The 13,891-nt window shown below is 41.0% G+C and overlaps 1 protein-coding gene across 2 annotated transcripts in view; it reads left to right on the forward strand.

Moving 5' to 3' along the window:
- Positions 1-313: 313 nt before the first annotated feature.
- Positions 314-13,891, forward strand: part of CLSTN2 (calsyntenin 2) — a 418,740-nt gene continuing 405,162 nt past the window's right edge. The window contains exons 1-3 of one of the 2 annotated variants that reach the window (XM_064384805.1): positions 314-935; positions 1,038-1,104; positions 4,187-4,330. In XM_064384805.1, the coding sequence (XP_064240875.1) occupies positions 4,267-4,330 (64 nt within the window). In that variant the 5' untranslated portion in view covers positions 314-935; positions 1,038-1,104; positions 4,187-4,266. The remainder of the gene's footprint in view (positions 936-1,037; positions 1,105-4,186; positions 4,331-13,891) is intronic. The other variant, XM_064384804.1, reaches the window with a different exon arrangement.

Genomic DNA, 13,891 nt, shown 5'->3' on the forward strand with positions numbered 1-13,891 from the left:
GCAGCAAAACACAGGAGCAGCAAAATGAGATAATTATTGTTTTCATTTTCCTCTGAGGCTTCTCAGCTTCCCAGGAGAAGAATCTTGGACAAAGAAGATTTTTTTTATGACAGTGACAGCGGGAGTTCCCTCAGCCCCTCTGTCACCTGGGCTGGGGGAGGACACCTTGCAGAGGCTCCTGGGCAGCAAACACAAACTCGGGCTGAAGCTGTACCTGTGGCCCAGCCCAGCCCAGTTCAGCCCAGCCTGGCCTGGCCCAGCCCAGCCCGGCCTAGCCCCCTCAGCCTGGCGTGGCCTGGCTTGGCCTAGCCCGGCCTGTGCCTCCTCGCGCTGACCTGCTCACAGCATCAGTAGTTCCCTGATTTACAGGGGCCGTCTGCTTAGAATCACTGCAGTGATTAATTTTGATTTTTTAGCTCTCATGTCCCTGCCTGCAGGGACCAATCCAGTGACTTCAGACTTAAAAATATAAGGGCCTTTAATTGCAATTAGGATTAGGTTCTGCTGTCCTACTGGACAGTGACTTAAATGGGTTTTTACATTTATTTCAGGTGGATCGTACACACTACTCAGCACTGTTTAAGTGTCTCCTAAGTTTCAGAATGCTTAAATATCACTCTCCTTCAAATATTGATATACCTTTCCTGAAGAAAATAAGGCAAGGAGACCTGCTCCTTTTGGATGCCTTTATTACGTGATCAGGTCTGGGTGGAGGCCAAAGGGGTTGTGCACACTGCCGCTACTTCCTTCGTTGACACAGACAAAGACATGGACAGTTTTGCTTCACAGCAGAACTGGGGCTTCTGTCCTCACAGGAGTGCCGAGGAAGACAGATGTTTGGCTCGTTGTCTAGGGTCCTCATTCTAACCCACTTCTAGTCAGGTCACAGTGATGTCTAAAACCTTGCTGGGGGAGTTGGAGGACACTTCTCACTAGTAGGACCCGTTGCTTAGTTCCTTAAATCTTCAGCTAACTTGTATTTTTCAGAGTATTTTGCTGGATTTTCTTGAATGTCTCTTAATTTGCATATTTCCCAGGGATGTTTCCTGGCGCCATTTTGGGGAGCAGCGGAGGCAGTACCCAACAGATGCAACAAGGGTACCGGTAAGGTAAAGGGATTAACAATGGGGGTAATTTAAAGGTTTAATATTTAACAACAATTTAGTTAACACGATTAACTTATTGCAATTTCAGATTAACATTAACAGCTCTAATTGTATTAATTTATGAACTTGTTCATAGCATTTCCCTTTTTAGAAAAGTTGTTACAGCCAAGGAAAAATGGTTCCAAAATGGCTGGTAGTTACCAGCTTCTTTAAGAATAGAACAGCATGTGGATCTCTTTGCTTATATATCAATGTATTTTATGGAAAAAAGCTATAATTAAGCTGGAAAATGGACTGCTGTCAATGTAATTCGTAGCTGGGCCATTGTGGGTAGCCAAGGAAGGAGGAAGCAGTGGGCTCAGTGTATGACTGAGCACAGGACTGCCAAGGGATGGTGACACCCACCCCAACAGCTCCCAGAATACGGGTGCCTGGCAGAACAGGCACAGCAGGCAAGAGGAGCCTCACCTGGGCTGGCTACAGCTGGGCTGGCATCAGACTGGATTTGGCTCGTGTGTTTGTAGCAGACCTTCATTCCCATAGCGCCTAACAATAGGAACATGTTTTGGGATCTAGCCCCAGTCCTGTGAGCTGCCCAGGTTTAATCAGAGTTTATACCTGGGTTGATCAAGTTGGTTTTCATTTGCATGTTGGAGTAGAGGAGAACTGTTCAGCCTGATAAGTAGAGCCAAGGTGTGGTAGTAGGAGCCCCCTATGCCCTGGGTTTTGGCAGCTGTTTTTGTTTAAGGCAGCAATAGCATTGTTTGACTGCAACTCCTTTGAGCTTTTAAAGTTAAAAATACAATTTTCATGGTAATATATGATTGTTTTAAGCCAGTTGAGCTGTTTCTTCATTTTAAATGTTCGATTTTGGAATCTATTTAAGTCTTCATCTTACAAACAACATTTACCTTTTCAAGTCCTTCTCTTGTTCTCTTGGTAATGTTGAGAGCATTTGTGGCTCAAATAGTTTGAAATATCTACTGGAGACACCATAAGCTTGCATATTCACATTGTATTGTGTATACTTGAAAGATGACTTTAAAATAAGATTCTATATTTCTGCTTTGAAGTGCTGAGAGTGGTGTCCTCGTTTGATCATGGAACTCTGGTAGAATATTTTGTTATTACTATAGGTAGTTCCAAAGCTTCTGTGTGAGAATAAAGAAAAACAAAACCTAACAAAAAAATGAGTAAACTTAGGGGGCAAGAAGATGTATTTATGTTATCAAGTTGCTTTATCTTACATGTATCTCACATGTATTAAGGCTTATAGTTAATCCTCTGAAAATTTGTATTGAGGATAATGCCCATTACCTGGGAGCTGTCAAAATCGCACAAAGGATTGGCAACTTCTAAACTTTATATAAAATAAATTTCTCTGACATTTTGCCCCCTAGTTATTAATCTGAAAGTAAAGATTTATGCTGTCAAACTTTGATCCACCAAAACCCTTTTGTAGAAACACTGGGGAAAAATGTGCTGTATCAATCAGCAAAGGAAAAAAGATGTTTCCCTTGAATAAAGATATCATTTAAAAAAAACCCAAACTAATTTATCTGCATATGAGCTTATATTTGTGAGAAGGAGGTTGTCCTGTTTCTGCTGCCATAGCTCCTTTCACTATTTTCCAGGAGGGAACGAGGAAGCGCTCTGGGGCTCTAATGGATACATGAGCAGCTTTGTTCTTTGGAAATAGCAGTTCCTAATTGGATGGTTTCACACTTAGAATTGCCTTAGTGTAACCTGAAATTTGTGTTTGTCACTTGGCAGCTGGCTCAGTTGTCAGGTTTTGATGGGGGTAGCAGAAACAACATCTCTCCTACTAAGTGCAGGGCATGTGGAGTGGAGCTCCCACATCTGGGTGCTGTGTTTTACTCAAGATCAGTAATACTGGTCTCAGTTTCTGAGAGCAAAGGTCCTAATGGTAAAAAGGGAATTAATTCTTGACACTAGAAATGGAAGAACTTCAGTGAGATGGATCTCACAGAAGTCTAGCTCAGTACAGGCACACAGTTGCATGAGTATCTGACCTGGGACCATTTTTCTTTACAATTACTTAGACTAACAACTGGCAGGAGATGTCTTCCTGCAGGATTGCTCCCAAATTGTCTGTCCATCTTGAATGTAGCAGGCAAACCAAGAATTTAGGAGATCTGGATTCTAGTTCTGTGTCTTCTCTAGATGCAGTGTGGTACTGGGCAATCACCTCGCTTTGTCATCTGTAAAATGAGAGACTCTACATCTTTGTGAAGGACTTGGAGCTCTCTGTGCAGGTTTCTTCACAGGCAAATTAAAGGGCATTGGCATAAAGATGTGGTTTTGTTTCCTTATTGAGTAAAAAAAAAAGACAGCTCAAGCTATGACTAAGCAATTCCTCAGCAAGTTAGTAACATACATTTTAATTCTTTTTTTACTGTTTTACACCTGACAGTAAGTGCCAGATTAAGCCTGAAGGCTCACAGCTCTTGCAGTTCTGGGAGGAATATCTAGGCATCAGGCAGCACCCAGTTCCATTAATATCAGCCCAGAAGAGCTGCAGGGGAACTACAAAAGGCATCATTTCTGTGGCTGTCGAGGGTCTGGCTTTGTGAATGTGCCTGGCAGTGCAGGTGTTTGCTGTGATGAGGTCATTTGGGAGGGGGATACCCTCTGGCTGGAGCTGTGGTTTGCCCAAATTCTGCTCACACTGACAGTGAATAGGAACAAAAATGGAGTGGGCAGCTGTAGGACTCTGCCACCAGACCTCCTTAGGGCTGGGAACCAGTGTTTAATGAAATATATGGCACCAGCCACTCCTCCTGTCAACCAGCTGTTTCTACAGCTGATGCTGGTGTTGGTGAGTCTAATATTTAACCTATGGTTTCAAATACATTGGTCAGATTTCTTGTGAAGTATTAACATGGTATTAAAGCTGATGCTGAAAGATGCTGGGTAGACTGGGAGCTTAATTTCATGTGTAACACCTGAAAATCCAAACAGTAAAGCTACTGTGCAAAAGAGATTTGCTACATAGAAACTAAATGTTTGCAAATATGTCTCTCCCTTAAGAGCTGAAAGCCTTTAACTTCATCTTTTAGCCAGCAAGAACCTGAAAGCTTGCACCCTCTAATGGAAAACATCTTTCAGCACTAATAACATAATAAGAACAAATTGGGCAATGATCACACATAAACCAGGATGGATTGCACCCCGGGAATACCATCTCCAACAGTTTGTTCAAGGTGAGGCTGTTTCCTGATTGCTAAAGAAATGTTATTTCAGAGGTGGCAGCTGCAGCCTCTGCAGGGGATACTGCTGGATTTGTGCTAGTTAGAAGGGGATTAGGTAGAAAAAGAATAATCCATATACAGGCAAGAATGTGCCTTTGAAAGAAAAGGCTGGGTGCTGGTAGACATGGCACAGCACAGGTTTCAGTTTGTCTCTGCTGATAGCTTTTTCCTGTTAAATACAGTCACAAGTATACTTTCTTATAAAAAATTATCTTTAGCATATTGTTACAGGCATTTGCCTGTATTTTTTCTCTCATTTATCAAAATTTTACAAAGCTGCAACCACAGGTATGCTATAAGTATTGCAGTCAGTGTGAAAGGTAGTCCTGATGTAGTTTTTCCAGCAATATTTCACCTCCACTTCAAAAGCATGGCTAAACTGGCTAAAAGGAAATTGAAAGGAAGGAAAAATTCAGTGAACTTGAAGCATACTTTTTCCTGAAAGATTACATTTCGTTGACTATTATATTCCAGGTGAGGTGAACCTAAGGAGAATTAAAAAAAATATAGTGAGATGACCTGCTTCATTTCCAAAACTACTCCATTTAAAATGATTAAGCAGCTACCAAAGTGCTGTTGCCTGCACCATTAAATCTCCCAGTTTATGCTCATAGGTGGTTTCTTCTCTTCTTGTCTTGTTTAATAGTTAGTGTGCAGCTTTACTGGTCTTTTAAAAATCATATTTGAGTTGCTGTGATGGAAATGGGGTGTTCCTGCTGCTAAAGGCTGCCACATGCATTGGGTCACACTGACTATATATCAGACCTCTGGTGTTTGTAGACACCTGCCTGGAAAACTTTGCCTCCAGTCACTTGATAAATGGTGAAAATTAGTTTATGTCCCTCTCGTGGCCTTCACAGCTGAAGCCTGCGTTACTGAGAGAGTCTAATTTTTTTTCTTTTTTTCTTTTCCTTTTTTTTTTTTTTTTTATGTGGGAGTAGGGAACACATGTGTTTAGGGCAGTGGAAGGGAGACAACTTATGAGAGGTGGGAAATGGGCAGACTGGGGAAAAGCCTGGGGTCAGAACCATCTCACAGAACAGTTTGAGGCATTTCCTGACCCACTGCAGCAGGGGAAGCCTCCCTGGTGGCACTGGGATGGCTTCTGAACCTGCCTGGGGTGGTCACAGCCACACCTCTGCCCCCTTTCCATTTAGGCTGAGCTTCTCCTCAAACCTCAGAGGTGGGTGCTGAGCTAATTATCAGCACTTTGCTGAGCTCAGCTCAGGTTCCTCTCAGCAAAAATTCCACCTAAGTCCCTGTAAATGGTGGTTCCCACTCTGGTTCTGTCTTGCCTTCAGGAAATTCAAACCTCAAAGGTTTAAGAGCAGGGAGGGAGGGAAGGATTATCTGGGTTTCATCTGTTAGAGTCAGCTCCTCAAAAGGAAATTAATGGAAAAGTCAGTTCCTAGTCTCTCATGCTTGTTATGATTTGTAAACCAGGGGCAACTATTAGGAAAAGCCTTTATTATGCCAGAGAGTGAAATTTAAATGGGCAGGTTGACCAGCAGGAGGAACCAAATGTTTGTAAGAAAAAGGCTGGCTAAGGCAGTAAATATACTGCACTGTCTTACCTTGTGCCAGTGAACAGTGTACTCAGATATCAAGTTTGTTTTGTGCAGTAAATACATGAATTTCTCATTCTGTTGGGTCATTTTAGTTTGGTAAAGAGCTACAGTATCTTTTTCACATTCTAGTCTGTAAACTGAGAATTCACGTCTTTATCCTTTATGTCCTGAAAAACCCACACAAGGTTATATTTGAAGCTTTCCTTGTTTTCTTTATTTGATGCCCATTGATGAGATGAAAATACTCTACAGTTATTTTATTTCAGTGATAAAATTTTCATTTCCATTATTATAACATCTCCTGTCACCACAGGTTTGAATTTTTGAGATTTATACTTTGGACATGAAATAGTTTGTCCTTGCTGAAATTTGGCAAAGAAATTTCTCAGCCTTGAGGGATTTGAAGCTTGTGCACCTGTTAAAAATAATAAAAGCCAAACCCCAGTTTTTCATTCACTACAAAAGAAAAATAATTTAAAAATCAAATCATATGCTGAAATTTCTGTTTCCACTTGCCTGTAACTTAAAAAGAACAAGGCAAAATGGTTAAAAAAGGCCCATTTCTAGTGGCCGTAGGAATTTGTCAGCTGTCTCAATGATGAATCTTCCTGAAACTGAAATGATTCCACAAAATGTGAACATTTTTGGTGCCAGCTGGTTACAGTGACAGCCTTGAGAAGAATAAAATTAGTGTTTTAACTCAAAGTCATGTGTCTGAATTCTGTAAAATATTCTCAGAGTTGTACTTATTTGGATGTTGGAAAAAATGTATTGGATAAAATATATTGGATGAAATATTGTAGGTAGATGGCCAGGCATCAGAATAATGTTATTTGTCATTACATCTCAAGTACTAATAAGTCAAACTTCAACTTTTTCTAGCACTTTTGTGCTATTATATATAATATACTGTGTTAGGTGAGTGGTAGTTTCATGGGTTAGCATACTTGGTCATCAAGCTTTTCTTATTTCCTTCCTTAACAGAAAGGTCCAATTTTTTCTTTATTTTTGCCTTTCACCTAAACATCTGTTCTAAAAGTCATGTGTGATAGTTTTTTTCAAGTTGGACATTGTACTTCTAGTTTTCAAAATATGTGTTTTATAGACTATAGCTCTACTGTCTGCACAGATTCATGTTGTGTAACTTGAGGATAAATCTAAATACTGGGGAGTTTCCACTGCTGGCTAATTTGCTGCTCTTCATGAACTCTAATCTCACTTTTTTTAGTAATTGCCTCTCTCCTAAAGCAGATCTAAATCTTGGTTGTTGGAAAATCCAACATGATCGATATTCTGTTGGTCCTCCTGTCAACAAGATTTAAGTTCCATTTGCTGAAGGATCTAATTTATGTCTCTTGTAAGTCCAACTCTACGCACACAGCTCTGCAGCCCTCCACAGAGCTCCTGGGATATGGGCAAGTCCTGGAGCACTGAAGGGAGAGAACCAATGCCTGTCTCATCCCTTTCCAAGGGCTGAATGCACTGAGTCCCCCAACACTGAATTACAGCACAGCTGAGATGGCCCTGCTCGTTCTGTGTCTGCCAAATAAACCATTGCAAACCTATAGATATATAAACCTCTTTATGGATAACTTCACAAACTGTTATAAATGCCCACAAAGACCCTGAAACCTGATAGGTGATCAGTATGAAAGCAAAGATGATCAATCTTAAAGGAATAACTGGAAATGCTTTCTCTTCTGTGTACCAAGCCATGTGTAATTTTTTGGTTGCCAGAATAACTGAGGTGGGTGTTCAGTGGGGAACTTCTCACTTTCAAACAAATGTTCTAGGGTTTTGAAAGGATTTAAGAATACTTTGATGTAGTGTTACTCAAGACTAAATATAAACATTAAGCTCCAGTGATCTTGGGCTGAAATTAGGAGTGGCATTTTTAACCTTAAAGAAGACAACTCACTAGCTGTTTCAAGGGGGAAGGATTTATCTTCTTCTGAAATATTTGGTTCTTCTGGCTGTTAAGGGCAAACATTTAGACTTGCCAGAATAATGGCCTGATCCAGGATGGATGCTTCAAGCTGCCAGATTGGCTGAGAGTGCTTCAAGCAGCCTGGCTGGGTGCCTCAGTTGGAGTCTATTATTCTCCTGTGTCATCTGCCTCTCCTGTATCTGGCACTGTGCTGCCTTGTTTTCATTGCAAAGCAACAAAACAGAATTACTTTTTTAGCAGCTGATGATGCGGGAAAAATTCCCAGCTCACTGAGAGCAATAGTGTTTGGAGAAGGGTTCCTTCAGCCAAGCAGGCAGAGAGGCTCATGAGTTTATAGAGAGGGAACTGAGACAGACTGTTGACTCCACTGGCCAAGAGTCCCCATAATTCTGGTGTCAAGGTGCACATCCTGCCATTTCCACCCCACACTTTGATTTCCCAGCAAAATAAAATTACTTTCTTGCTGTCAATAGAGAGGCTGATAGAGCCAAGCACAGGACCCAAGGAGCTGATTAAAGCTGTTTTTCACCTTGGTGAAAAGTCAATGCAAAGCACAGAAGTGCAGCTGAGCAGAGCAGCCTCCCTCTGTTCCATCAGAGTTCTTCCTTGTTTGCTGCCTCCCTACATCAATTTTCTCAGTGTTGTTTTCTGTCAGCTCTCCATGCAAGCTTTGATGTTTGTGGACTTCCTTGCATGTGTTGTTTCAATGATCCATTTCTACTGTTTCTTAGTGTCAACGAATGTGACGTGCTGTGGCAGGGTGTCAAAGGCTCATGCTTGGCATTAGGGATGCCAGCTGAAGTGCACCAATGTGGTCTTGGCCCTGAGAAGATACATTCTTAAGGAATATGATATGTGTGTAAGTTGCCTTTCATTCTTCCTTCTGTTAATCAACAATATTTCCTAGCAGGTAGTAATTACTCCTGATTATCCCTCCTCTCATAACCTAGAAGAAACAAAGAAAGATTAACAGCCTTACTGCTGCTCAATACAGCCAAACTCATAAATTAACAACACAATATTTTCTCAACAAACATGGCTTCTTTTGAATCTGGTAATAGTCAATTGAATTATTATTTTTATCAAAATCTCACCCAGATAGCTTTAAGAAATTAAATTCCTTTTTTGCATTCTTCCTGTATCTCTTTCTCTTCATTGCCTTTTCTTTTCTTTCTTAGATTAACTGTAGGCTATTATTTTCCAGTTCTTCCCAGTACCCAAAGTTTGACCAGGAGCTGTTCTGGTGTCTGGCCATTGAGCTCAGGTCCTGATGCTGAGTGAGTGAATTGCACAAGGCAGAGGGCTCTGAGCTGCTGCTGAAGGTGGCTGGGCCAGAGCTGAAGGCATTGCCCTCTTGTCAGACCACTTGCACGGTGGATTCGTTTGACAAAATCCTGCCCAAGGTCATGCAGAGCAAACACCTCAGTGAACAAGAGACTTGGGGAACACAGAGATGGAAAACTTAAGTAGCAACTCTAAATAAGAAGACTTTTCCTTCCCATTTATGTGTGGTCTGTTCTGATCAGGAGCTCCTTGAGGCTGGAGAATGCCTCTGCTGTGTCTGTGCAGCACAAGCCCCGTCCTCTGTTAGAAATCACGAAGGTGTAAGTAGCACCACAAAACGCTTTGGGACCAGATAAGCAGGAGAAGGTAAGGCAATTATACAGCCAGTCTGGGATGGAAAAGGCAGTTGTCCATGGCAGAGCTCCCAGCAGGAGCACTCCCAGCAGGAGCACTCCCAGCAGGATTGTGTAAGAGCATAGTGCCAGACAGTCACACCCACACACCCACGGCCAGGCTGCTGGGCCAGACACAGTTGAAGAACTCCTATTACACACCAAAAAAATAATAGTTTCCTTCCTCTTTCTGATCAGTAGCTGAGATGAAGGAGTAGGGGCTAATAGAGCCTATTTGGTTTCTAATTGTTACTTACTTTGTTCAGATTGTGAGCTGCAGGAAAGTTCCTGCCCTTCAAGATTTCCGAATTAAAATAGCTTTGATGTGGGGACAGTTGGATACCACAACAATCTGTGCAACAATATTTTTTTCCCTCAGTTGAGATGATTAATTTATTTAATTGCCTGCTAAGAAAACAATGCTGGGGTTTTTTATTTCCATCAGGTAATCTTACCCTGCAGAGATAAATATGATTTTGCAGGACCATGGGGAAAGGCTGATTCTTCCAGTGCCACTCAGCTAAAGGACTTTAGGAAAAAATGGAATTCCAGTCTCCTGCACCATCCCAGTGCTCTATTTACTGAGCCAGGCTTGTGGTTGGTGGGTGCAGAATGGCACAGAAAATAAGATGACACATCAGAAGTGCCCCTTGAAGGGACAGTCTCAGGCTGGAGTGATTCAGGGACAAAGGTGTCTTTTTGTGCCACAATGAAGGTGTGGGTGAGCGGACTGTTCTTGCCACAAGCTCCTATTGCTATTTGGCATTCCTCATCCTTGGCATTATTCAGTGGCTGCCAAATGGACTTGCTGACTTCTGGGCTGACCTGCTAGACTTTATGTTTTATTGATGTCCTATGGTTTTCATAATTCAGAATTCTCCATTCACTCTAATTAGTTGAACTTGAGTTCACAAACTCAGAGACCTTTTAAAGCATTTGGCAAGCTGCATGAATGTAACACAGCCAAAGTCTCTGAAATGCACAATGCAATCCATGTTGAAAGTGCAGGGAGGCTATACAGGTGCTTTTTGAAATCTTGACTATCAAGAGAAAAAAATGCCTGAGAAAAAAAATGCTACTTTTCTGCTGAGCATACCCAAAAGAAACTCAGGATGAGCTTTCCCTGAGCACTTAGTGTAGACTTAACATAGCTCTCAGTGCTTAAAATTAGAATGGAAATAGCCTGAGTACCAAAAGTGTCTCCCCAGCTAACAAGTTTCTTGGTGTCCTCTCGGAAGTTATTCCCAGTGCAGAATGAAAGTGTGATGTTGATGTTACAGGGACAATCTGTTGTTCAAGTAGCAGCTGGGGCCCCAAGGATAATTTTAAGTCTGTTTCAACTGTGTGCAGCATCTTTGCAATCCAATTGTGTCCTGGTATTGGTTCCCCAAATAACAGCCATTAAGGAAAATCACCATAATCCCTGAGCCTTATGGATTTTACCTCGGGTATCATTGGTCTAAATCAGCAGTGATAACTGAGTGCTGAAAGTGTAGGTAAAAATCTCTTGAGGCTTTATGGAAATACAGTGACAAAAATAAAAGGTTGTGATCAAAAGACCAGAATAATTGCTGTCGTATAGAATTTAAAACATTTAAGATTTACTTAATGAATATTTAAATATATTAAAACCTCTGAAAGTGAAGTGGTTCTGCTTAGCAGAAAGTGTTCCAGGGCTGGTATCTGAATTTTAGCTATGACTCCAGACTGCTCCTTTGCACTCTGGGTAGCTGCATCCGTTTCCTTTCCTGCTGAGCATGACAGTGCTCATCTCTTGCTGTCTTGAGAACTGCCTGGGTCTGTTGGCTCAGCTCTGTTTCTGTCTTGTTCAGATCCTAATGGCACAATGTGGGTATGATGGAAAGAAGCAGCTGAGTGCTTGTAGAGGTGCAAATAGACTGAACTGTGCAAGGGGAAATCTCCACTTGAGGTAGGAGCTCTTCCATCCCTGGAAGGAGATGGTGGCTGTGCTGAAGCTGTTAGATGGCTTGTGTTAACATACACCTGGAAATTCAGTAATGCTAATTGGGACTGGAATCCCAGCTTAAAAATTAGAGCTGTTTTTTAGCTCAGTTTTACTGCATGAGTAAGTATGAAGTTCCTTATTCTTGTTAAAGGTGAAATAGAGAGGTCACTTCTTGAAAATTGTTATCAGTGTGATGGGAGCTGGAAGAATCCTAGAACCTCTGGGTCAGATTGTGTCCCTGCTGTTCTGCTCTCTGACGGTTTCCATGGCAATGGATGTCAGTCTGCTGAAAATGGAGAAAATGAGAGTTTGGAACAATTATTGGTTTAAATCTCTTCGTTTTGTTGTCTGACAAGGGTTCCTGTGGTGCTAGCAGCAGGTACAGAACAGTTTGGTTGTCAGGTTCACATCCAGCTACTAAGTGACAGCTGAAAGAGCTCATTTTGCTAAGAGCAAAAAAAAAAAAAAAAACAACCCACCCCTAAAGCACCTAGGTTTATGGATGTGAGAAACAGGAAGTAGTTTTAAACTATTTACTAGAAAAAAAGGTGTAATATGCCTGCTTCTTGGACAATATAGAAGGGGAATGTTAAGAAAAAATGTGTATTTTAATATTCCTCACATTTCTTGCTGGAGAGAGCAGAGCTGGTCTTCATACACATGAAACTTCCTATTGCCATATGTTCAGCTCTTGTAAAACTAACTGTAGATTTCAAATACATTCACCCTTGAGGTTTCAAAGATAAGAACTTAATGTCAGGGTTTTTTCTGGATTCCTTTTATGTCTTGGTGAATCTGTAGGGAGTGGGAGAAGGAGGAGAAGAGGTTTAAAAAATATAGAAGGTGTGCATACAAGACATAGCAAGGGGAATCTGTCACAGCATCCAGCTCAAAATTTAATTAAAGGAAATAAATGCTGGCAACTCTTCCAAGTGTTTGGGAAAGGAATCTGCAGAATTTGCCTGTATTTATAGCTCTTTTTTTCTGCAAAACTGGGTTTTGGAGAAACTGGGTTCCAGATGTATGTTTGCTTTACCTGTGGACTGAAACCTCTTCTGGTGTAAGTCAATCCAAGAGAGATCATGTTGGATTCAGTTTCTAGATGGCTGGAGAAGTTTTGGGCTGACCAGGAGCTGTGGTGAGGTATTTCATAGGAAGGAAACATGAGGCCAAAACTCTCTGCAGGGGTGTTAAGGCCACATAATCTCTGTAATTTTAGAAATGTGGTATTTACATTGTGCATAAATGATTGTTGATCTTCAGAAATTGTAATGTTGTGTAAAGTTGAGGGCATGTTGAAAAATAACATGAGGTTTCTTTTCACTGCTTCTGGATTTTGAAGTGTGATTCAGGAGCTTAAGTCCTGTGCAAACCAACATACATTAGATACCAGACTTGTTAGGTGCAGTATCTATTGCCAGATATACTATTCTCATTCTTTCTCAATCCTTCTTTAAAATCTACATTTGTCAGAAAGCTTGAGAAAAGGTAAACTGATTAAAATGTTACAGTGAAGTAATTTTGCTTGCCAAATAGCCTTTGATTTTAGAGAGGCAGGAAACTCTTGTCATTAAGGTCCATCTGTGTTTTAAGTCTGTCCTCTCAGCCTTTAGTCCTGGTGTACAGAGCTCACGAGTCTCACATGCCTTGTGAGATACCTGGGGCATCTGTAGGCAAGAAGGGATCAGTAGTGCTAAGTAATAAAAATTTCAATAGGCATTTCAAATGTGGTATTGTCTTTATTAATGTTAATTAATGTAATTCTTACACTATCTATAAATTCTCTAGGATTTTTTGTTCTAATTTACTATATAAAGACCAGTGTTTCTTTTTTTCTCTGTCTCTCAGACAGCTCTCAATCTGCTATTCTACTTGTGAAGCTTTTTGCTTTCCCTTTTCTCTGTCAATTCTTTGATCTTTGATGTTTTGCAATTCAGAAAGTTTTTATTTCCCTAGATAATGTGCAGTGTTACCTTTTTTCTCCAGAGATATGCAGAATTCCTTTCACAGGCAGCAAGAATCTGACAACTCTGTGGAAATGCCGCACCTTAGGTTTGCACATCATAGGATTCCCTCAATTTTGTATCCCTGGTATCTCACATTCATGCTGCAGCAACACCTGTGCAAATAGCAAAGTTAAAATGCAGAAGTCAAACCAAATCAGTGCTGTGCTAGAAGCTACTCCCAGCCCGAATCAGTCTTAACTCAGCTCCTCAGGTTGCCTTAAACAGTGATTGAAAAGGCTAGAAACAAACATAAAGGTATTTGTGGTAAGATTCGAGTTTGTTAAAACAATAAAATTTAAAATTAAAAATGAAGTCTCCTAAATGAATAGTGGGCAGGCTGATCTACATT

Source organism: Passer domesticus, chromosome 11 (assembly GCF_036417665.1).
Source record: "Passer domesticus isolate bPasDom1 chromosome 11, bPasDom1.hap1, whole genome shotgun sequence".
In the NCBI taxonomy this organism is placed as follows: Eukaryota; Metazoa; Chordata; class Aves; order Passeriformes; family Passeridae; genus Passer; species Passer domesticus.